Source organism: Daphnia pulex, chromosome 3 (assembly GCF_021134715.1).
Source record: "Daphnia pulex isolate KAP4 chromosome 3, ASM2113471v1".
Lineage (NCBI taxonomy): Eukaryota > Metazoa > Arthropoda > Branchiopoda > Diplostraca > Daphniidae > Daphnia > Daphnia pulex.
The window spans coordinates 8816741-8839731 of record NC_060019.1 but is presented as its reverse complement, the minus strand read 5'-3'; the positions used below and the strand labels follow the sequence as shown (position 1 = coordinate 8839731).

General features: G+C 45.3%; 3 protein-coding genes across 13 annotated transcripts in view; all 3 read left to right on the top strand.

The window, feature by feature from the left end:
• The first annotated feature begins 402 nt into the window (after window positions 1-402).
• Window positions 403-2456, top strand: LOC124191264 (guanine nucleotide-binding protein subunit beta-5-like). Its single transcript, XM_046584380.1, has 10 exons — window positions 403-692; window positions 757-893; window positions 948-1018; window positions 1077-1124; window positions 1186-1312; window positions 1378-1521; window positions 1582-1722; window positions 1790-1886; window positions 1952-2118; window positions 2196-2456. Exons 1-10 carry the CDS (start codon window positions 587-589, stop codon window positions 2205-2207), a joined length of 1050 nt encoding a protein of 349 aa, XP_046440336.1. The 5' UTR covers window positions 403-586; the 3' UTR covers window positions 2208-2456.
• Window positions 2457-2668: 212 nt separating this feature from the next.
• On the top strand, window positions 2669-12580 carry LOC124191263 (casein kinase I-like). Of its 10 annotated transcripts, none has more exons than XM_046584369.1 (14): window positions 2669-2781; window positions 3779-4212; window positions 4275-4451; window positions 4759-4878; window positions 4944-5092; window positions 5164-5278; window positions 5351-5470; window positions 5582-5752; window positions 5870-6018; window positions 6311-6379; window positions 6612-6692; window positions 7300-7365; window positions 8036-8274; window positions 9450-12580. In XM_046584369.1, the coding sequence occupies exons 2-14, from the start codon at window positions 3810-3812 to the stop codon at window positions 9499-9501; spliced, it is 1911 nt and encodes a 636-aa protein (XP_046440325.1). In that variant the 5' UTR covers window positions 2669-2781; window positions 3779-3809; the 3' UTR covers window positions 9502-12580. The 10 variants fall into 10 exon arrangements, with proteins under 10 accessions (XP_046440325.1, XP_046440331.1, XP_046440330.1 ...); XM_046584370.1 differs by having other exon boundaries at window positions 2713-3336; XM_046584372.1 differs by lacking the exon at window positions 2669-2781 and adding an exon at window positions 2795-3224.
• A 127-nt stretch (window positions 12581-12707) lies between these two features.
• The window catches only part of LOC124191262 (sodium channel protein 60E-like), a 32751-nt gene continuing 22467 nt past the window's right edge, over window positions 12708-22991 (top strand). Inside the window, exons 1-2 of one of the 2 annotated variants that reach the window (XM_046584366.1) lie at window positions 12708-12992; window positions 20963-22628. In XM_046584366.1, coding sequence (XP_046440322.1) covers window positions 21231-22628 — 1398 coding nt within the window. In that variant the 5' untranslated portion in view covers window positions 12708-12992; window positions 20963-21230. The remainder of the gene's footprint in view (window positions 12993-20962; window positions 22629-22991) is intronic. The other variant, XM_046584367.1, reaches the window with a different exon arrangement.

Sequence of the window (22991 nt, the reverse complement as noted above, 5' to 3'; positions counted from 1 at the left end):
TGACATGATGAAATATGTAGATGCAACTTTTTCGAATCACAAGTTATGGCTATTCAACGCTCTTGTGACACTGTGAATGTAAACGAAGAATACTGGGAGAAAGGGAATACTGGGATGGGAGAATGGAAACGTGCGGTCAAAGGGAAACTCGAAATCCAACGAAAGTTTCAGTCGACGCAATAATGGCGGTTCAGGAAGAACAGCTGATATCTGATCTGAATGGGGTGGGGGAAAATGTAGCCCTCAAAACATTGAATTATCATGATAAAAATAACAATATTGAATTTAAATTGAAGAAAATGTACGAAAATTTTTGAATGAATTAAATTTGATTTTAAAATATTTTATTAAAAATAGATTTATACTGACTCTGGAATAGGCGGGGTCGATTATTAACACACGTGTGTGCGCCTGTGCGATAACAAATGGGCGGGGTTACATGTTTGTCTCTTGTATTGTTGTTTAGTTTCGATCAATCAATACTTCACCAATCTTTTCTGGTACTTTTTCACGAGGAATCACGAGTTCTTGTAAAATTTTGAAGCGGGAAAAGAGCAAATCTGTTCCGGAACTGTGGTGAGTGAAAATGGCTACCGAAGTTAGCGGCGAAAACTATGACAGTTTACTCAAGGAAATGGAAACCCTTAAGGGGAGATTGGACGAAGAGAGACTAAAACTTAACGACGTGGCTTGTATGAATAATTAAACACAAAATAACGATATAAGCTCTGTTTAACTATTTCTAATTTCAAACAGTATCCACAGTTTCTCAGCGTCTTGAAGGGATGGCTCAGCTATCCATAAAACCTAGACGAGTGCTGAAAGGACACCAAGCTAAAGTTCTTTGTGCAGACTGGTCTTCCGACAAAAGACACATTGTGTCTTCCTCCCAGGTAAAATGCAGTATGATGAAACCCTGAATTTATTTTAACAGTACAGATTTCTAGGATGGCAAAATCATCGTCTGGGATGCTTTCACCACAAATAAGGAACATGCTTGCACTATGCCCACCACTTGGTATTTCATTTCAAGCAAAACACCTTAATAATAATAACCTCATGCTTCCTCATATTAGGGTTATGACTTGTGCATTTGCACCATCTGGAAACCTGGTAGCTTGTGGGTAAGTAGTGTCTTCTTTCTCAATAAAAATGGAGCATTTATTCAATGATTTTTATTTACAGGGGTCTGGACAACAAAGTCACTGTCTATCCATTGAGCATGGAAGACGATCCAATTAACAAGCGCAAAACTGTTGGAACCCACACTTCATACATGTCTTGTTGTTTATTTCCAAATTCAGATCAACAAGTATCACATTTGTCTTCTAGGACTTTTTTGAGTGGCTCACTAACGATGCACTTGTTAAACTTTAGATTCTTACCGGTAGCGGAGACTCGACGTGCGCTCTTTGGGACGTCGAGTCTGGACAGCTTTTGCAGAGCTTTCATGGGCACAGTGCGGATGTAATGTCAATTGATTTGGCTCCATCGGAAACTGGAAATACATTTGTTTCTGGGGTAATTTGGCTTCAAAATTTGTTGAATTTTATGATAGATTGAAATGTTTTCCATCTAAAGGGCTGTGATCGAACTGCATTAATATGGGACATGAGGACTGGTCAGAAAGTGCAAGCATTCGAAGGTCATGATGCGGATATTAATAGTGTCAAATTCTATCCAAGTGGAGAAGCTATCGCTACAGGTTCAGACGATGCCACTGTAACGAGCAATTTTACTTTTTCAATTTAAGAACCACCATTTTAACCATCCGTTTCTAAATTGTTAGTGTCGCTTGTTTGATTTAAGAGCAGATAGAGAAGTTGCAGTATACACCAAGGAAAGTATTATATTTGGTGTCAATGCGGTTGACTTTTCAGTTAGTGGTAAGTGCCAATGAATTTTACCTCTTGAAGAATAATTTAAAATTGATGTTTTATCTAATTATCAGGTCGAATTCTATTTGCCGGCTACAACGATTACACAGTTAATGTGTGGGACACACTTAAATGTTCAAGGATCACAATGTTGTATGGGCATGAGAATAGGGTCTCTTGTTTGAAAGTTTCTCCTGATGGCACAGCAATCTGCACAGGCTCCTGGGATTTCACTCTACGGGTATTAATTACTGTACATTTAAATAAATAATTAAACTTTTCAATAATGATGCATTGTTTTACTACAAATAAATTCAGGTTTGGGCTTGAGTAAGCCTCGGACTTTCTTCAGACTGATATAATTCTAGTCAGCCAAAAATCTCATTTTAGAAAAACAGTTAGATTCATCACTCAATCGCTTACCATTCCCGACGTACGCGGTTACCGTTTTAAATGCACAAACAGTGACACAAACCCAAAAATACGATAATTTGAAAAGTAATGAATGTTATTGTGTTTAATACACGCTGTACTCAGAGTTATAGGAAAAACAAATTTCTATGACTCTATTGACAAAGTCCTATTTCTTTCTCAATTTATGCATGCGCGCTAGTTAGGAACTTTCTTAAAATTACACATATATATATCTCAACAGTAAAAAAAAAACATTTCGTCGTGTGGATTTCAAATTAAAAAATTGAAAAAGAAAAACGAAATAAAAAAAACTACAGTGGTTTTTTTTTGTATTATTATTTATCTGGCTAACCTGGCTTCCATCGTTATTCGGCGAATTGGCAACGTCTAGGCAGTCAGCCATTTACATTACTTTTGCCGGAGAGCGGAGAGATCAGACCAGAGCACATCTAAGAGTTATGACGGATTTCATCTTGACCGTCGACTAAGAGTAGGTTATTTATTTTATTGACAAGATTTCGTTGATAGGAAGTTAAAGTATCGTCGTTCCCAACAGTCGTCGTACCGATCAAAAAACTCGAAATATAGTCGGTGGTTTTCTCCCTACTGGGCTGCTGCTTTATGTGTGTGTGTGTGTGTGGGGTATTCGCCTTCGCCCGGGGGTAACGGGGCCGGTTTCAATATGTTGGGAGAGGATAGATGAGTGGTGTCTACTAGGGTTTTTTTTATAACTTGATTTTGGCTTGTCGTTGTGGGTGAGATTTCGTCCGCATGACATTTCTACAGTATGCCCAGTGTCTTTGGTGGGAAAAAGCAAGAAAAGAAATAACGACCAAGAACAGTTATTGTTGAGCAGATTAGTCCAATTCGACTGTGATACGAGTTGATCAAAAGGCCGTGTGACGTGTTTCTATTTTCTCTTGGCGTCTAAAAGTAAATCTTTCGATCCATTGACTTGAAAAGCCGAATTTAACAAGTGATTCCCCTTCGTTGTTTGGTGATTAACAAAAAAATCTCTGGAATCGCTGCCAATTAAACCCGTGACGTGAGATGGCTTTACTTTTTCTGTCCCACTAATAATAACTCTGTGTGTTATTGAGTTGATTATCTTTTGGTTTGTCTGCATTTTTCATTTTTATGTACTTAATTAGTGTGCTTTTAGGGAGTCCTGTCATGTGCTCCACCTTTTGGGGTTGAGGCTTTGCTATGGTCCCCCAAGGTTCTGTTGTGCTCCTTCAGTACAACTGCAATGCTGACAAGTTGTGGGGCTTCATGGCTTTTAATCTCCCATTATTTGTAAAATTCCCCTCTCTTGGTCTTCAGTCTTCAATGTGTGTCACAAGACACAACTCTTGTGTCAAAAGCCCAGGAGTGAGTGTTGATTATGTGTCATCAAAAACTATTTTTGACGTTGTGCTACTAAAATGTCATCTTACCGTTGTGATTCAAGTGATATAATACTGACATTTATCTTTGTATTGTTGCAGGCAATTGAAATTCTCAAATGTTTGGCCCACTATGAGCAAGAGAGATCTGTGGGGCGACAGGCACCCAGATTGCCCAGAAAGGCAGCAATTGCGACCAGACCAGGACTTTACCAACGAAGAGGATAACAATTTTGGATCCCAATCGCAATTACTGGGTTCTGGAGGTGCTGGTGGCAAAGGAGTCAAGAGTGGGGGAGGTTTGGCCTCCACCACGGCAACTTCAGGGGCCCAAGGGCCCATTATTAACCTACGGTTGGAACCCCTTACCTCTGCCAGCCTTAGTCTTGGCAGAGGACTAACTCCTGCTGGTTCAGAACAATATCTTGGTGGTAGTAGTGCTGCTCTTACTGCGACAGCTGCACTCTCTGCTGGAGGACTTGGGAATACACCTGGAGCAATCAGTGCTGCATCTTTAGCTGCCAATACAAGCACCAGTAATATTTACCTAACACATTCCATGTTTGAATATGTGTCTCATGTAAAATTTCTTTCGCAGCCTTTGCTGGACCCAGCACAATGCAGTCATCCAGCTCAGCAGTAGGTGGGGGTGCTGGGACTCGACAGAGTAGCAGTTCTACGGCATCGACTTCTTCGTCGGGAGTGTTAATGGTGGGACCCAATTTCAGGGTTGGCAAAAAGATTGGTTGCGGTAACTTTGGCGAATTGAGATTAGGTTAGTATGCGTCCTTCATCCAGTTTCCCTTTTGGTTGGTTAGTTGGTCTGCGGTACGCCATCCATTTCTTTAGTTAAGTTAAGTTTAAATGATAATTCTTTTAACAATATCCAACCAAGTTTATCATTTCAAACACGTCACGATTTGAAGAATCTATAGAAAAGAAAAGGGCTTATCCTAAACTTTCCTCATAGCGTTTTTATCGATTTGATTCCAAGTGCCAAAATAGTTTCCCTTGAGCTATAAAGCATTGGGTTCTTTTTGTTATCGGGAAATGATTCCGATTTATTCTCTTTTTTTTAACAGGCAAGAATTTGTACAACAATGAACATGTGGCCATCAAATTGGAGCCCCTTAAATCGAAGGCGCCCCAACTTCACCTGGAGTATCGATTTTACCGGATGATGGGGCGTCGCAGTACCACAAGTAATACAGAAAATTAAGACTGTTTGACTGTTTCTTCTAAAACATTTAATACTTTTATTCCTCAGCTGGTTTACCTGAAGTCTACTATTTTGGACCTTGTGGCAAGTACAGTGCACTGGTCATGGAGCTCATGGGTCCCAGTCTGGAAGACCTTTTCGACTTGTGTGGTCGGAGGTTTTCTTTGAAAAACGTCCTTATGATTGCCTTGCAGTTGGTAAAGAATCTTTAATTTTTTGTGCTTCTATGTTATTCGTTGATCTGAAATTGGAATCTCGTTTCAAACAGATTGATAGAATAGAGATGGTGCATAGGCACGATCTAATCTACCGTGATGTAAAACCGGAAAACTTCCTTATCGGCCGGAGTCATAATAAAAAGGACAAAGTCATCCACATCATCGGTAAAATTCAACCGCAATAAGTTCTTTTTCCGGTGATTGAACTAACCCACAACTTATTCCGTTTCCACACAGATTTTGGTCTGGCAAAAGAGTATATTGATGCAGTCACCAATAAACACATCCCTTACCGGGAACACAAAAGTCTGACGGGCACAGCTCGGTACATGAGCATCAACACTCATCTTGGCAAAGGTTCGACATTCCTGTTTCTTTTTTTGCCGAGGCCAAGTTGTGCCAATAGCATTAATCGTTCGAGACACCAAAGCATGATTGTCTAATCGTTATTTTTTGTGCCAACTATAGAGCAAAGCAGACGAGACGATTTGGAAGCTTTGGGACACATGTTTATGTATTTCTTGCGTGGTAGTTTGCCATGGCAAGGCCTTAAAGCCGACACTCTGAAGGAGCGCTATCAGAAAATCGGCGAAACAAAGAGGGCCACTCCCATTGAGGCTCTGTGTGAAGGCTACCCTGGTAAGTGTTGTCTTGCCCTCTGGCTAACAATCGATGTCCTGAATTATGGAAGACGGAAAAAACCGTCTGAAGAGAATCTAAATCGTTTTCTCATCAATTCTTCTCACACATTTACAGAGGAATTTGCTACCTACTTACGGTATGTCCGGAGGCTAGACTTCTTCGAGCGACCAGATTACAATTACCTTCGTAAACTGTTCCGCGATCTCTTTGACCGGATGGGTTATATCGACGATAACGAGTTTGACTGGACCGGCAAAACCATGGTAATAAATCAATCACTTGAAACAACCATTCCATTGGTTTTATGTTTTGGGCTGTGAGAGTATTCTCGTTTAGTTAAGTTACACATGGAGGAAAGATGCGATAGCTTGTTGTGTTCGTGTTGGTTTTCGACTGATTGTGAAAAGGGAATTTATATTCGAAGCACGATGTCTGGTTCATTTTCCCGTATTTTGTTGTTGTCTCTTCAATCGCCACGTCACGTTCTGTTATTCATGAATGATATTAATGAAAACTTGTCATGCTTCGCCATTCATCTGGGGTGGTATCCAACAGCCAGCCAATCTGACTCAATTGCGAGCCCTTCGTAATGCACCACCGTCTGATGGTACTCACACGGGAAAGGTTTGCTGACGTGCCATTCTTTCGCACTAGTCTGCTCATCATCCTGTAGCTTACTTTCTCTCGTATACTGCTTTTAAAACATCAATTTGCTTTTCATAAAAGAAAAATGTCGTGCCTACCTGCGCCCACGTAGCAGCGCCAGTGTTCAGAATCATCGATTCTTTGTTGTCGACTATTATTATTCATCATACTAATTCCTACGGGTTGTTTTCTCTTTTTTGTGTGTTTACAGTCAACTCCGGTGGGATCCGTGTCAACTAACCAGGAGGTGATTATATCACCCAACAGGGAACGACATCCAGCCACAAACCGGGTAAGGCGTTGCCGAGTCTCTATTTTTGGGATGGTTTTTGTTTGGTTAACTTGTACTTGAAATGTGTTTGCTACTAATCTAAGGTAGTGGGCTAAGAGCAAATGACAAAGGAATGAACCTAGGCAACCGGTTAATTGTGGGAGCTTACCCGTGCGAGAGAATGAAAGAGCGCAGGGTCGACCGACCACATGAGCCGAAGCAGCAGCAGCGCAGTTGGTTTTAGTCGAGAGGATTCATGCGGAAAATACGACTTACTAGTCGAGTTTTAGGGTTGTTTTATTAACGGTCACACATAGTTACACTCATGTTTGCCGTGTGCCTCTTACCAACCAACAACTCCATCTTTTCTCCAACTCCGGTTTCCCACTAGTTTTTTTCGTATTTAAAATGTATTTTTTCGAGAGGATTGAGCCAGGTGGGGTGGGGGATCATGTAGTACTTTTCTTACTTTCACATTTTTTGACTACCACAACCTCATCGAGTATTCTATCTGTGCCTTGTTGTTTATGTATGGGATTGTCTTGTAGTTTTTAAATATCTTATAGTTTCTCTCTCTCTCTGACTCTATCTTTTCCCTATTGCGCCTGTACCTAACGCACTTAAACAGGACATTTTCGATGGCGAAGAAGATGAGGAAGAGGATGATGTCGATGATATCTTCCTCGTTGTTCAGGTCAGCTTTTCATCCTTGAGTGTGGCAGTAGAAGAAAAAAAAAAAAAACGCCTTTTATTCCGATTTTCAACCCGGTTGCTAGTGGGCTAGTGTTATACAATCTCCAAGCTTTTTGATTCTGACTTGATCAAACTGGTCCTGAATCCCCTCTGTCCCTTGACCAACAGAAGTCCTACCGGTGATTTTCTCTAAACCTTGCTCTACTTGGTGTATCAGCCAGATAGCCATTTCTAAGGTGTCGTTGTCCCCAAAAACTTCGTGCATAATAAAACCCTATTAACCTGAAAGACATACGAAGAAGAAGGAATCGACAAAAACGTGGAACAACAGTGATTTGTATTGGGATTCGCATCCCTTCCTGTTCCCTCCCTTTCCTTTCTCGTTGGATTATTCGCTTGTGTAATTTTTTGCAATCGCAGCGACAACTACTTTCTCCTCTCTTCTCCGTTTAGATATCGTGTTATAGGTTTATTTGGCTTGTTTGTTCATTGCACTCGCAGACACACACAATTGAATTACGGTTTGGCGTAATTGCGACCTTAGACTATTTATTATCCCCTTCTGTTTCGTGCTTCCTTATTAGTATTTTGTTTTATCTCGTTCTTTTCTTAATTCCTCTTTTTGTTTGTTTGTTTTTTGCTTTGGATTTTGTTTGGTTTCTTTTCAGCAGCCGACTGGTGCAGCTAAAACGGGTTGGGCTGAAGGTGTGAAGGCGTCAGCTGCTTCGGCAGGTACTTCCGGTGGACCTGGAGGAAACCTACTAGGAGGGACGTTGACTCCGGCCGATCGGCACGGTTCCGTCCAGGTGGTCTCATCTACCAACGGAGATTTGGGCGGCGATGATCCAGCCGGCCACTCACACACCCCCATCACGGCGCAACCTGAAATCGAAATGGCTGAAGAGACCAAGTATGAACTGACGCAAATATTGTTTCCTTTTTTCTTTTATTTTTATCCTTTTTCCTATATATATATTTTTATCTCTTGATCTTTTCAATTGGGTTTGGGTTGGGAGTTGGTGCTAGTCTCGTGGGGCGTCCGTGAGGCAAACAAACTCTGTGGGCTCTGGGTCTTATTTTCCAAAGAGATTGTCAGATTGTAAGGGGGGCCTGGAAGAAGAATAAAGAGGGGGGACAGATGAGGATACATGTATGCTGTTGGTTGTCACTGTTGGCTTCTTCCTTTGTCTGTTAGTGTCTTTCTTGTCTGACGAATCCCGTCAGAAAAGAACGTCAAGAAGAAGACGAAACTTGTGACGTCTGAATGCCAACAAGATGAAGGGGCTTCCTCGGGAGAAAAGACGGGGTCCGTGTCTAAGGACTTGTCCTTGGTGTGGCACTTGCGCTCGTCTGCGTGCCGGTTGCTAGATGCAACACTTTTTGACTTTTTTTGATGGGCTCAACTGACAAGAGATCATGGAACACGGGGAACGTTACTTGTTTCTTTCTTTCAACTCAATTGAGTGGGTGGGTTTTATTTTCCTATATTCTTCAAACCTTTTGATTTGTTGCTGGGCAAGGAACATGGGGGAGGAGCGAATCAAGAGAAAGACGAGGAGGAATAGGAAAGAAAAAATAAACGATGGAACGAAATGGTAAACAGGTCGGATGTGATGCACACGATAACAATGCGCTGGTTGTCCGGGGCTCTGGAAGTAATCGACTCGTTTCGATGGAGAGAGAGAGAGAGAAGGTTTCTTTCTTTCTCTCTCCTTTTTTCTTCTTCATTCCGTTTTTTCCTCCTGGTTGGAGCTGGGGTTTGGCCTGGATCAAACAAGAACGAAAGCGATGGAAGATCTTTTGCAACTGGGTGCACCACCACCAGTGTAACACGTCAATTAGAGAAGACGCTAAATGAGAACAAATGGGACCAGACTCGTGGGGATGAAGGATTTTCTTCTTTTGTTTCCTTTCGTTCAGTTCCTTCTTTTTATGGGGAGGCTGGAATTGAGCCTTTGTGTGTGTTTGGGATGAGGTGGGGGGGGGGACCTGGTTTCGTTTGATGTTGTGCATCTTTTCGTTGCTGCTGCATCTGATCCTCTCCATCTGCTAATCGACCATTTGTCTTGCCTTTTTGAATTGCAGATGTTGCTGTTTCTTCAAGCGAAAGAAGAAGAAATCATCTCGACCCAAGTAGATGGGGGCAAAAAGAGGAAACGAAATCGATCCCTCTTCCGTGCTTAACACTTATGTTTTCCCCCCTACCACGACCACCACACGACTACAACCACTTTTCCCTCATGAAATGTGACACACATTCTCTCTCTCTCTCTCTCTCTCTCTCGCGACGTTCTCCTGTCCAACAGCGAAAATTGCCCACAGGGAGAAGATGAAGTAGAAGCAGCAGCAGCAGCACGTAACGTGAGGAAGCAGTGAGAAGCTCTCGGCTGTACATAAACCTAACGCAAAAAGCTTAAAGTGTTTTGATCCTTGAAATGAAGGGATGGAAGAGAAGGAAAAGGAGGACGTCTTCCGATTTGCCTCACTGCGGACCTTGCTGTGCACCTCACCTCTTAACTATTCTCTTTATCTCTCTCTCTCTCTCTTTGCAACACCAACAACATCCATCGAATGAAAATGATTTTTTAGTCTGCACTCGGCGCCGTGTGCTTTGGCCCCTAAACCGTGACCGGGATGGTGTGTGCATGCGACCAGTTTCGGTTCTCGTGAGGTCAAACCAAATAATGGAAACGCCGCAAAAGGAGAAGGAAGATGAAAGAATGATGATGATTTTTCTGTTTTCTCAAGTGCTCGCATTTCGTCCGGCTCTCATATGTGTGTGTGTGTGTGTTTCTTCTTTCGTTGCTGCGGATCGGCTTTTTTTTTTTCTTCCTCCGCTTCCTTCTTCAATTGGGACCAAATTCAGGCGGCCCCCTGTCGATTCACACCCACATCATCATCCATTTAAAATTCGGCTCCGCCCTTCTCCCAAAAGGAAAACTCCTGAACGAGAGAGAGGGAGAGAGAAAGAGAAACATCAAGAGAACTTGTGTGTGTTTTGTGTTTCGCGTGTGGGGCATTCAAATTCTCTCCCAAAAAGTATTCCTTCTTCTCTCTCTCTCTCTCTCTTTCTCCGCATCTCTTCAATTTGTTATGACAAGTTGTTGTTGTTGCACGGAGCCTCGCGTGTGATAAAAAAGACTTGAAAGGATGAAGAAGAAAAAGGGAAAAATGTGTGCGGCCCTTAACCCTCCTCCTCCACTCTCCCTCCTCTTCACATGTTGTTAGCAGCCAACACATAAACGAAGAAATGGATAAAATTAAAAACGAAACGAAACTGATGATGATGGAGGAAATGTGCGTGTCTGGTGGTGGCCGTGTGTAAGTGTGACTCTCCGTCGTCTTTTTTTGGCCTGGACAAAAAGAAAAAAGGAAAACAAGATGTTGTGTGGTTAGGTGCAAAACTTGTGTCAATCATCTCATCATCTCCGACCGCCATTCCGTCCGCCTAAATAATCACCCATTTTCTTCCTCCTCCATTTACCCCCTCCATCCCTCATCGCCCTGTTTGTGTGTGTGTGTTGTGTGTTTGTTTGTACTTATCCTGACGGCACTGGCTCCCGCTCAACATCGATGTGCTTATAGCCACCTCCTCGCCAGGAATATCCATCTCGCCGGATTTTTAAAATAACAGAAAAGCCTGGCCTTTAGAAGGAACCAGTCGAGAGGATCAAATTCTAAGGGAGAAAAAGAGAGAGAGAGGGAAGAGGAGGGTTTGGTGTCGTCACCTGTAAGTGGATGAATTGAAGAAAAAGGCTAAGAAGAAAAGAAACGAAACAATTTGATGATGTAAACTATATCAAGTGTCTGTGTGTTTTTCTTTGCTACAAGCCTCTGCAATCGTGAGCGTGTGTGTGTGTGCGCGCTGGTGTGTATGATGTAATAACTGTGTTTCGATGACGGTTATGGAGTGTCGTCGATACACTCCCCCTCCCCCCCTTTTCTTTCCAGCCGGATATCGGCCCCGTCTTGGCTACTTCACACTCTTTTGACGACGACACGCAAATTTCATTTACCAGATTCCGCTGCAACACTTTCTCTTTTCTATCCTCCACCACATACACACACACACACACACACACATAGGATCTACACACACATGTATTACTACTATTACTACTGCTGCTGCTTTTGTGCATTAGTCTCTCCGATCGAAGGTTTTGTTTGTTTGTTTAACTGAATTATTTTTGTGGCAATTCAATTCCCCCCCCCATTTGAAAATTTGTTTGATTTTTCCTAATTTTGGGCTTTCGAGTAAGAATGATTTTCTTTGATAGATGAAAAGGGGAAACACACACACACACAGACGAGTTTGCTGAGGGACGGGGGTAGGATTAATTGATTTCCTTTTAGTTTTCTCCTCTTGTTTCGATTTTCATTGAAATTCCACAAATGTGACAGAACCGGATGTTGTTGATTTCGGGGAGGGGTGATTTTTTTTGTTCCTGGCTCACGCTGGAATAGAAAGGAAAAGACGAAACTAAAAACATGGATCACGTGTTTGTTCTCTACCACCTACCCTCCTCTTGTGTCTCGTTCCTCCACCCCTTTGATTATGTATGGAATTGATGCAACAGTCATCCATGATATAAACAGGGGGGAAAAGAAGATGAAATTGTGTGTGAAAATGTGCGAGTCGTTCGTCTCTTGTTTCGATTTTTTTATTGATTAATTAAATATTATTACCTCTGTCTGTCTGTCCGCCATCGAACCGACATGTTATCATTATCGATGGATTCGATTCGAGAAAAACAAAAAAACTTAACACGAAAAAAAAAAAAAAAAAGTAAATGAGTTCTCGCATATCTTCCTTTTTGGCAATTTCTCATCAATTCTCATTATATAATTCACACCCCTTTTTATTTTTTTGTTCTTAAGAAAAAACAATTTCTTTAGGTCGCTCATCTTTTTTTTCTTCTTTCTTCAGCGCAGTTTGTCAAATGTCTTTCGTGAAAAAAAAAATATTGTTTTTCTTTTCTTGTCTTTTTTTTTCCATCACCATTTTTTTAAATTGAAATAATCGCCTCATCCCGCCCTTGTCTCCCTCCCCCCCATCATTCTCACCACCACCACCAACCACTTTGCTCTTGTATAACGTGTTTACTTTTTTCGGTTTGTATTTTTTACAATGACTCGCCAACAACTCAGTAAATACACCCCCAACCCCATAATTAATAATAATACAAATCGGATAATAAAAGATCAGAATAATATAATTTATTATCTCTGTTGAAGCGAAAAACAAAAAGAATTGCTGCAGGGGGCCCACTTCTGAATTAATGACATTTAACTTTTGTGGCATCGTCGCCAGTTGGCAGCCATTAGTGGCGGGAGAGACCCATTGTTCTCTACATTAATGAAAGGAAATTCTTTCGTCCGTGCAGTGTGTGTGTTGGGCCTTTTGCAATTATTGTGCCAGTGACCAAAGCGCGAATTTGTCAGTGACTAATTGGGTGTCGCGTCTGCGAGACGCTGTGAGAGAGCAGCTGCAAATGAAACAACAGCCATGGCCCACCAGCAGCTCCTCGTCTGTTTGTCGTGTTCGTTGGAAATGGATGGAAACGGTTGGAGGCTGCAGCGACTGGAAGGTGAAACAAGAAAACGAGTCAGCAGCCATCGTTCATCAAGGTTAGTGTTAACTTGATTGTATTCCATAAACCCGACCAGCACATGTGCAAAGAAGAAGGTAGGCTAGCGACCAGCAGTCGGCCATGTTGTGTGTGTGTGCAAAGACCTTAAAGACTTTGGATGAATGTTACGTTAATGAAACACGAGAAAGAAAGAAGAAACCTCGTGCAGCTATTTAATATTCATTTCCCGAACGGTGCAGGGCAGGGCCTGCCACGATGGATGATGAATGGAGTTTCTGACTTATTTTTCTTTTTCAATTTGGGAAGAAGCTTATACAAGTATTAGAACGGTCTTTTTCATTACCATTATGTAGTCTACACGTTCCCAATAGCCCTTATGTTATTCATGGAGATTGGATGTGATTTTGAATGAAGGATGCACTCGCAATTTTTCGGCTTTTTTCGTGTGTCATCGTGGCTTGTTATTTCATTTCGTTTTTATTGTGCTTAGCTGTGTGCTAGGGCGTCACGTGCTGGACCACGTGGCACTAAACTTTTTTTCGGGGGGTTGGTGGAAAACTTGTCTCAGATATTGACGACTTTTTATTGTTCTTATACCCACTACTAGCGAATCGCCAGTCATTTGTTTTATCGTTCAGAGTTCACCTACACATCGGTTGTAGCCGTTTCATCTTTTTGCCCATTTCTCCTGGGAGAAATATGGCCAACTCCGAGTGTTGGGGCACGTGAAACTTGGTCTGCCACTCCACTTGTGGTGGTGGTCGGATATAATACGGCGCAGTGTAGAATTACACGGGATAGCTGGAGAGTTTATATCCGCAGGAGGCGGCAGCTCGCCGTTTGCCCACTTTTCAATGTTTGCGTTCGTTGCAGCGTGATAGACGGCCGGCCAGCGCTCCTTATCATCTCCTATAAGGCTACAATTCATTAAACTAAAGAACATCTTCATTTTATGTTCATTTTTTTCCCCCTCCACATTTCTGCTGGGCTCGTATTACATGAATAGTTATGATGACTGGCCAGTTTTTCTATCCGACTGGACAAGAAAAAAATGGCCGGTCAATAACGCAATGGCCGAACGTCTGCGTGTGTAGGAGGTGACCGACATTTTCTGTTTTATTTATTTATTTTTGGGGGTTTTCTTCCATCGACTCATCCGCCGCGATCAGGAAATTGAATTTGAAACGTCTGGAAATTATTTCTAATGTCGTGAGGAAGTTGTTGTTGATGATGAAACAATGGGAACAACACGAGTCAGGATCGATGGAAGGAAACGACAACATTGCGGAGGTTTGGGGCGGGCCTTCTCTAACGGTGTGCCGGGGAAAATAAACGAGACGGGACGCAGTGGTTTACGCCATCACACACGACGGGTGCGGCAGCAGTGGTCGATAAAACGGGAAGCTAACGAGGTTTTGTGTTTCGTTTTCCGACAATGCGATACACTTGCAACCGACCGACCGACTCTCTTAATCGGCCTCGTTTCTTTTCACGGCGACTCCCCTTTCGCCCGGCTTCTGTTTGCCCAGCCGTCGACGGCAACTAGCAACTCCTTGCTGCTGCCGAGAGGTCGGCGTTTGTTTGATTTCATCGAATTCACGGGGCCGTCCAACCCGAATGGAATTCCAACTGATATATCCCCAACGTCGAAATCTCAATCTACAAGCAGCGCACACGTCAACCGCTGGACCGTGACGACGAGTGGAAACTCGCCGCAATTCAAAGTTCAAAGTCGCTCGACAGTTAAGACGCTCAAGTCATCATGCTGCACCGAGTGGTGTGTACATACTTATCATCCGCGCACACGGCCCGCGGAATATTCAAAGGGACGGCGAATCGATTGTAACAAGCTGCTGCTGCTCGCCCAAATTCAAATTTATGTTTGGCGGGGTTTCATTCCGGGTTCAAACTTGTGGGATTGGGGCATTTTCAGGTCAGTCCCCCAAATGAAACGGTGAAATATTCACCGAAAATCGGCCAGCTCCTGGCTGTCGCTGTCGATTGATTTCTGATTTGTTAGAGAGAACCTTGCTGGAGAGTTGGTGGCATTGGCAACATGGACAGGAGACACACATGCTGGCTGTGGGCTCTTAATATTTGAGAGCATCCATGAGTGGTGCTCGATAAAGTAGCTCACAGCTACTCATATGGTCGGGAATCGCGACTGATGCGCATGACCTGATCGATTCGACACGCGGAATTTCGGGATTGCAAAAGGAGCGAGAGAAAAGGAACGAAATGGAAAATGACGTTTGGGGTAGAGACGGGTCGCCTTGGCGTTGATTTGTCCCGTTGTTTCTTTATTCCCCGTTCTTGAGTCACGTCGTTCATTATTTTCTGATTATTATTAATCAAATGCACAAGGAATTCCATCTGTTTGCTTAATAATCTCATCACGCCACGTCTGTACGAATCCACTTTTTCTCTCGTTTGTTTTTCTTTTTTGTTTCGTCCAGTTGTTGTTGTGATATCTTTTGATGATGCGATGCGTCACGTCGGCCCAATGGGCCCAGCAGCTGCCCGCTCGAGTTCGGCTTGCTGTTCGTTCCTTTTTCCTTTATTCGTTTTGTTTAACTCGTGGCGTAATTATAATCTACTCTTCTGTTTCTGCTACTTGTCTGTGGCTCCTGGTCGTCGGTGCGTGTTTTTTTTCTGTCGCATTCTGTACACTCGCCCGCTCAGGGGGGGGGAGGCCGGATCCGTCCGTGTGTGCTGAGCAGCGATGGACTAGGAGGAGCAAGTAGGAGCCATATTACAAAGAGACAGTTGGCAAGGTATGGAACCTACTACTATATCTGCTGTGCGCTACTTGGTTTTCTTGATATGCAGCGGCCAGCACAGTCCGCCCAGGAGCACCCCAGGTTCCTATCCTGTGGGGAGGGTATAATGCACAACTCTAGCGCATCAACCGGGCGACCTGAACTGCTGCTGCTGCTGTCTTCGTGTTTGCTGGCCGTCCACTCGATCCCTACAGAGCCAACGACACCCAACGACAGGAGCCAAGCGATCCATACTATTATATATATATCAACGTATACTAGCAGATAGGACAGGTAGGACAGCCCGAGTGCTCTCTAGTTGACCCAGTCAACTTGATTGGACTTTGGCCGGTTGTTTGGTTGGCCATCAGTTGAACAGCGAACCGGTCCCTCGACCGCTAACTCGATACTTTATTTCCTCCCTGGGCGGGAAAGAAAGAAAATTGTGACCGGCCCAGTGATACATTTGCGCCAGTCGACTAACGTTAGGGCGGATGGGATTTGGGGCGAGATGAATGGCCGCAGAATATCAACGACAGCAGTGGAGATACACACTGTAAGAAAAGCTAGGAATTTCTCTTTTTCTTTGAAAATTGTTTTTTTATTTTTTATTTTATTTTTTTGCCAACCGACGGGCAAAGTCTCTTCTAGTCTGCCATCGATCGGCCAGCTCTATACACATCCCTCTCTGCCTGTATAAACTATGGAGAACTATGTTCTAGCTGCTACTGTCGGGCTATTTCTTTTGCCTTTTGCGCTCTCCTTTTTTGTCGGTGGGAATAAGTAAAAGGGGTGAGCTTGTTTTTCGTGAATATTTAGATATACAACATATCATATTTGAATATTTGAATAATGCTGAGGTCGCTCTTCTTTTTCTTCTTCTTCTTTTGTCGTCTCTCTCTCTCTCTTGGCAGTCCATGAAAATGACGGATGGTGATGCTGCGCCAGTCTATCGCATTTCCCTTCTTCTTCTCGTCGCAGCGATTCCGGCCTGGATTGACAACGTCTTTTGCGTCTCTCTCTCTCTTTTTTTCTGTCCTGTTGTTGTTGTTGTTGATTCCGAGTGACGGGCGAATTATGGTGATGGGCCCTCTGTGCGACTCTGTGTGGATTATTTGCATAGACTGTTTGTGTGTTGTGTGTGTTTGTCTTTATTTGCCCACCGTCTCTCTTCGCTCTTTATTCTATATGAGCCGAGTCGTGTGCATTATTGACGTTTGACTGCGTGTAGAGACGTCGTGTATGTATAGCGTTGCCTACGGCGGTGCAGGAGCAGCAGGAGCAGGAGCAGCAATAGGCTACTTTGTGTAATAGTAAGCCTGATGGCGGTGTCTCAGGATAAAGGTTCATATAGACGAGGATAGGAGCCGGTTAAAGGCCCCCTGTCTGCATCCTTCGTAGAGAGTAGTTGTACACACGTTAGATATATCTAATCAAGTGCCTTGGCAATGATGGGGTGGGCCAGTCATTTGGCCGGCTGGGAGATGCACGCCCGGCTTAGAATACGCGCACAGCCAAACGGTAGCAGCAGCAGCAGCAGCAGAGTCTTAATCCTCATCGCCGTTAACTCTCCCCGCCCTGCGCCTTTGCCTCCGTTGCGGGCCGGCTCCTATGGCAGCTCCTGCACACACACACACAAATCCAAGACGATCCTCTTGACTGCTTTGCTGTCCGACTGTCTGTGTTGATGATGCTGGGCTGCCTTTTTTTTTTTGGTTTCCATTCTTTATTTCGCCGTTGGGCCACCAGCGCCTAAAAGCAAAAGAGTCATCAGAGTGAAAAGCCGCATTTAAAGGATCTTCTTTACAGTGGCAACTGCACAAGAAGTGGATGGCGCATTTATATTCAGAGAAATCCCTTAGCCATTTCTTTTTTTTTTCTTTTCTTTTTCGGTGGCTGGGCCACTCTATTCTGCACCATCCAGCAGCTCCTAATAGTCTGTGTGTATGAGCCTCCTTCTTACATTGGCTGGTGGTGCCTACTCGACTGTCGGGCCGCCTTTTTTTATATCTGGCGAGCTGCAGTGGCAATCTTGAGTAGTCCATCCTTCCATTTTTTTCCCCTTTTTTTGACACGAAATCCATGCAATTATTCGCCGGCGCTAGGAGCCAAACTTCTTTTTTTTCCCCCGCGAATTTTCAAAAGGTTAGTTTTCGAGATGACTTGACTTGATCGACTAGGATCGATGGCCCTTTTGCTCTTGCGTGCCGAAATCGATGGAATTTAAAAAAATAAGAATGAAAGAGAAGAAGAGGGGATCCAAGGAGATAAAGGTGTTTGATCTCTAATCGATCACTTGAGAACGATCCCTCCCCCCACTCTTCCAGTGGATGTGTGTACATAAATATGAGGGGAGAGAGAGAGAGATAAATAGGTGGGTTAGGTTGCAAGTTTATAGATGCCCTTCCAACAAGTGAATAAAACTTGGGTGAAGAGCTGCAAAAGGCCAACTTGGCATTATAAATGCACATGCTGCTCTCAACTTGGGAGTTGCAGGCCGCCGCCGCCGCCGCCGCCGCCATACATCAACTTTGAATTTTGACTTTTTGACGACAGGTCGTCCTTTTTCTTTTTTTAAAAATTCCTTTCGCGAATTTTTGAATGTCCTCAAGCGGCCGCTTCTCTTCTTTTCATTTCATTTACTCTCTCGATTTTGAATTCACGAGCTCAAATTGTTATTACTTTAACCTTGGCGCCAAGTTGCGCCCAGCGCCATATAAATGTATATAGGGTGTTAATCAAAGTGTTTTATTGATCGTTTGACCCTGGAGAGAGGTAAAAGGCACGCCGGTAGATATATATCTACCGGCCCCAAAGTTTGTGACATTATTCACGCCTAGTCTCTAAAGAAGTTGGTCTTCACCAGACCACCAGCAGCAGAAGTGTACACAAGTTTTATCGCAACTATCTATCTACTATCTACACAGCAGCCATGTGTGTCTATGGGAATAACCGAGACGTTTCTTCCATCCTTCCTGTGGGCGTTGGTACGATGGGAAGAAGACGCACGCCGGAATAACTCCCCCCACCCACCCGGTCCGTGCCAAAGGTGAGAGTCGAAACGAGTGTGGAATTGCAGTCATATTGTGTGTTGGCTGCTTTGCTGCCATCCTTGTCAGACTGCTGCTGCTGCTGCTGCTGGTAGAATAATTATAATAATGGAGCACATCGTCAAGTCGGAGGAGATTGTCTTGCCAATAAACGAAACTCTTTCGAGTGTCTCCCGAGTCTGGATGAAAAGGTTCATCCGCTCGACGAGCTCATTCATGCGTGAGAGAATAGAGCCAAAGATGTTGCCCTTTTTCTTCGTCTTCTTCTTCGTCTTCTTCCTTCTGGTTCGCAAGTTTTAATGGGTTGCCGATCTTCTCCAAGCAAAAAGAAAGAGGTATAACTATTAAGTAATAATAAAGGAAAGAAACTGACTGGCTCCAGAGTGTGTGTAAGTCTCAATTTTTTCCGAGTCAGCAACAGCAGCGACCAGGGGGGATCTGATTACATATTTATATTGCTCTCCCATTCTCTCTCTCTTTCTTTCCTTTTTCTTCTTTTTGATTGTCTGTCGGATTGATTCCCGAACGTGGATCCGGCTGCCGCACTCTTGCCATTGTACATATAAGCCGTGCATCTCTTTCTATAAATATATCAACTGCGGATGCGGATGCTGCTGCTGCTGGGCTGATCCTCAGATGTGATGAGACTTTGACGACTTATATAGCCACACACACTTTAGCTTATCATATTGGTCGGCTGATTTCTGGCCTTAGATTGACCACCCAGAGTTTCTCTTTTCAATTATTGACCCATGCCCAGCCCGCCAATGAATTCCATTCAATAATTTCACGCACAAATAATCCCAAAGTAGAAAAATGAAACACAAAAAAAGTGACCCCGAAAATTGGTCAAATGAAAGTAACGTGCGCGCGCGCACCCTCCTCCGCAGTAACACACAACTCTTGTGTGTGCACGTATATATAGTTCAACAGTGTTTTGTGTGTTGCTTGGGCCTCTCTCGAGTTTCCCTACACACACACACACACGTACAAGAGAGAGAGAGAGTAGTAGTGAACGTACCACTCGTTTTTTCTTCCATCAGCCCACCTCTTTTTTTCTTTTTCTCTCTTTCGTTCGTGCTGGAGCTGCTGGAGCTGCTGCTGCTGCTGCGCTGCCAGGGGCCCTCCCTTTTTTTCCCTCCCGTCCACCCGCCGGTTCTTGTCGTTCCCATTGAGTTGCTCTGCCGCATAGTCCGCAGTGCCTGGCTCGACATCACAACGGGAGTAACGTCGTTTTTGGGGGTTTCGTCGTCTGTGTTGATGACGACGACGACGACGACGGCGGTGGTGGTCAATTTATTTATCACAGCGCCCAACCGGCAACCGCTTCCACCCCCGCGAAAATAATTCCGTCGTCCTTCGGCGGCGGGTCCGTTTTTTTGTTTTGTTGTTTTTTCAAAACATTTTTCGGTTAGTTCATTTTCTCGTCTGTCGACATGGCACGACCCAAAGTTTAGCTGAGAGAAAAAGAGAGCAGCAGGACATGATGTCGACCGAGTTTTCAAACGGCTCCCATCAACAGCCACGACGGAAGTCGTCGACGTCGCCGCCGCCTTGTTGTTTAATCGATGCGTCAAAGTGTCCCCTCCTCGTCGTCGTTTTATTTTGAAAAAAGCCAAAAAAGAAGAAAAAGTTGCGTCAGAAAGTGTGGCCGGCGAAACGACGACGACGACGACGACCATTGGACCAAGTTTTCTCTTCTCCTTCCTCCCGTTTCCTTTTGCCGGTCTCTTCCGCTGGATGTGGAAAAAATATCTGAAGGGAAAAGGGATGTCCGATCCACTTTGCTGGAACCCTGTGATGTGTTGCGGAATTTTGTGTGTCCCGCAGTCGTCGTGTCGTCTCTTCTTCCGCTTTTGCATCCGCAATCGAGAAAAAGGATCGCCGAAAGTGAGGGCCGATCCCGTTGCTGGATGAGAAACAGACAGCGATGGACCCCCTTGATTGTTTTTCTGACGTTTCGTTTTGGCCAGCGGAAGGCGACGGACACACATCACAACCAGTTGAATTGGCTCTGGCCGAAAATGTTTGAGACATTGTCGCCCTCCGCCCGCAACTCGAACGGATAACCGGCGCTAAAGTGTTGGGCGTGTGTGTGTGTTGTGTTGTGTGTGGTGTGTGTGGGGTGTTGACGGTGAATGAAATTTTCGATTGTTGCCCAGCAGCGTGACGCTCTATTCTTGTATTTCGTGACATAGGGATGACACAAACCACTCGAGTCTGCAGCAGCGGCCCCAGGCTCTTCCGGAAAGGCGGTGGATGACGGGCGGAGTGGGAGCATCACGCTGTGGAGACAAGTCGTGTGTGTCATGGAGCGGGGGATTGGCCGTCTAGTGCACCCCAAAGAACTGGAATGAATCATCCGAGCGGCGATAAATTATTTGTTGAAACGCGTGACGCGTCTTGTTTGTGACTCCCTGGACATCTGGTCGGCCCTGGCCAAACGAAGAAGAAGAAGAAGAAGAAATGGAAGTGGCCAAAGGCCCAAAGAAACCCAAATGCTGTCCGGAAGAGGAGGAGGAAGAGCGACTGTGTCGATCCAGGAGACGACAGGAGAAGGCGGAAGCGGAAGAGGAGGAAGACGATCCATCGATTGTTGTCATTTTGAACAACCCGTTCTGGGCGCGGTCACCCGAGGAGCAGAAGCCGCACTTGACGGTCAAGACGAGATCGCCACCGGCTCCTTCGCCTTTTGTCAAACCGCGTCGTCGTCCTCCGCCTCCGCCTCCGCTCCACGCCGCCAATCCATCGCAAACGCTGGCCGAGCAGTTGCCGCCCGACTGGGCAGATTTATTGGCCATTTCCATGAGGTCGCCCTTGTCTCCGGCCGCCTCTCCTCCTCCGCAGCACATGTCATCTCTGCCGCCGGAAGGAACGACGACGACGACTAGCGAATCGGAGGCGACCGCGACGACGACCAACAGGAAAACGGCCAAGACGAGCCGTCAGAGTAGCGGGGCCAGTTCCCGCCGAGGTCCGCTGGTCAAACAGAAGAAACATCACTGCCAATCGGTCGAGGATCTTTTGTCGTCGTCGTCCATCGCCGGATCGCCACACCATCCGGCGGCTTCCGACGGCGGCAAGGGCGCCCTGCCGTGCAGCTGCACGTGCCCGGCATCTTTTTCATCGCCGCAACAACCGCCGCTGTCGTCGTCGTCGTCCACTTCGTCTCTGACGGTGCCCCCCGTCGTCGCTGCTGCTCCCGCACCAACAGCAGCAGCAGCAGTTCCTCTTCGCGTTGCTGGACGACGAACTTGCAGTTTCGAGGAGCCCAACGGCGGTCCCGCAAGTGGTCCCGCAAGTGGTCCCAGTGGCCACCACCATTTGAAGCCGGCCTCGTGCGGATTGCGTACGAGGTCGCCTTCACCTTCGGCCGGCCGGGGCGTCTGTGGTGGAGCGAGTGTTGGATCAGGTGCAACGGCTAGTGCGGCCAGTGCAAGTGGAGGTGCTCAAAGTGTCGAACCGCAGCCGGGCAGCCGACCCAACCAACGAGTCGTCGTGTCCATCGTTGGCGGCGGAAGTGGTGGTGGCAGTGGCGGTGGTGGTGGCAGTGTCAGTGTACCAACGACAACAACAACAACAACAGCTTCAACAGTAGTCGGAGCAGCAGGCGGATTGCGACAGTCTCGCCAGCAGAGCGTGGAATCGCGTGGCAGCAGTTCGATACCGACGGCGGCGGCGGCTGGCCAGCAGCAGCACCACGTCCAGCGTCAGGTCGCCGGAGAGCGAGGGGGCAGCAGCAACGGGAATAGCAAGACGGGACCGATCGAAGACGGAGCCCCGCTGCCGGCCGCCTTCGAGCCCGTCCCGCTCAACTTGTACGGCAAACCTCTGCAGGAAATCGATCCCACCGTCCGAGACAAGGTACCACCTACTCTAGACTACCAACCAGTCACCACCCCCCTAGCTCTCGAACCCCTAGACGATCGACTAGGGTGCTAGCCCAGCCGAGTTCCTCTCCTGCTCGAGTTGGGACCTCACCGCAAAGATGTGCAACCGCATCTTTTGTGTGCAATGTCGGGTCGGGTCGGATGATGAATCAAAATAGATGGCCGATGCCGCCATCATATTTCTCGTTCCGTTTCTTTATTTTCCTTCTATAGCGCCCGTCCACGTAGGGCATTGACAAAGTTGTACATTTCTCCCCTTTTTTTTCCGGCTAACGTGTCGTAATGAATGAATGAATCAACGTCAGTCCCTACCTCGTCGGACGTCCATTTCTTATCA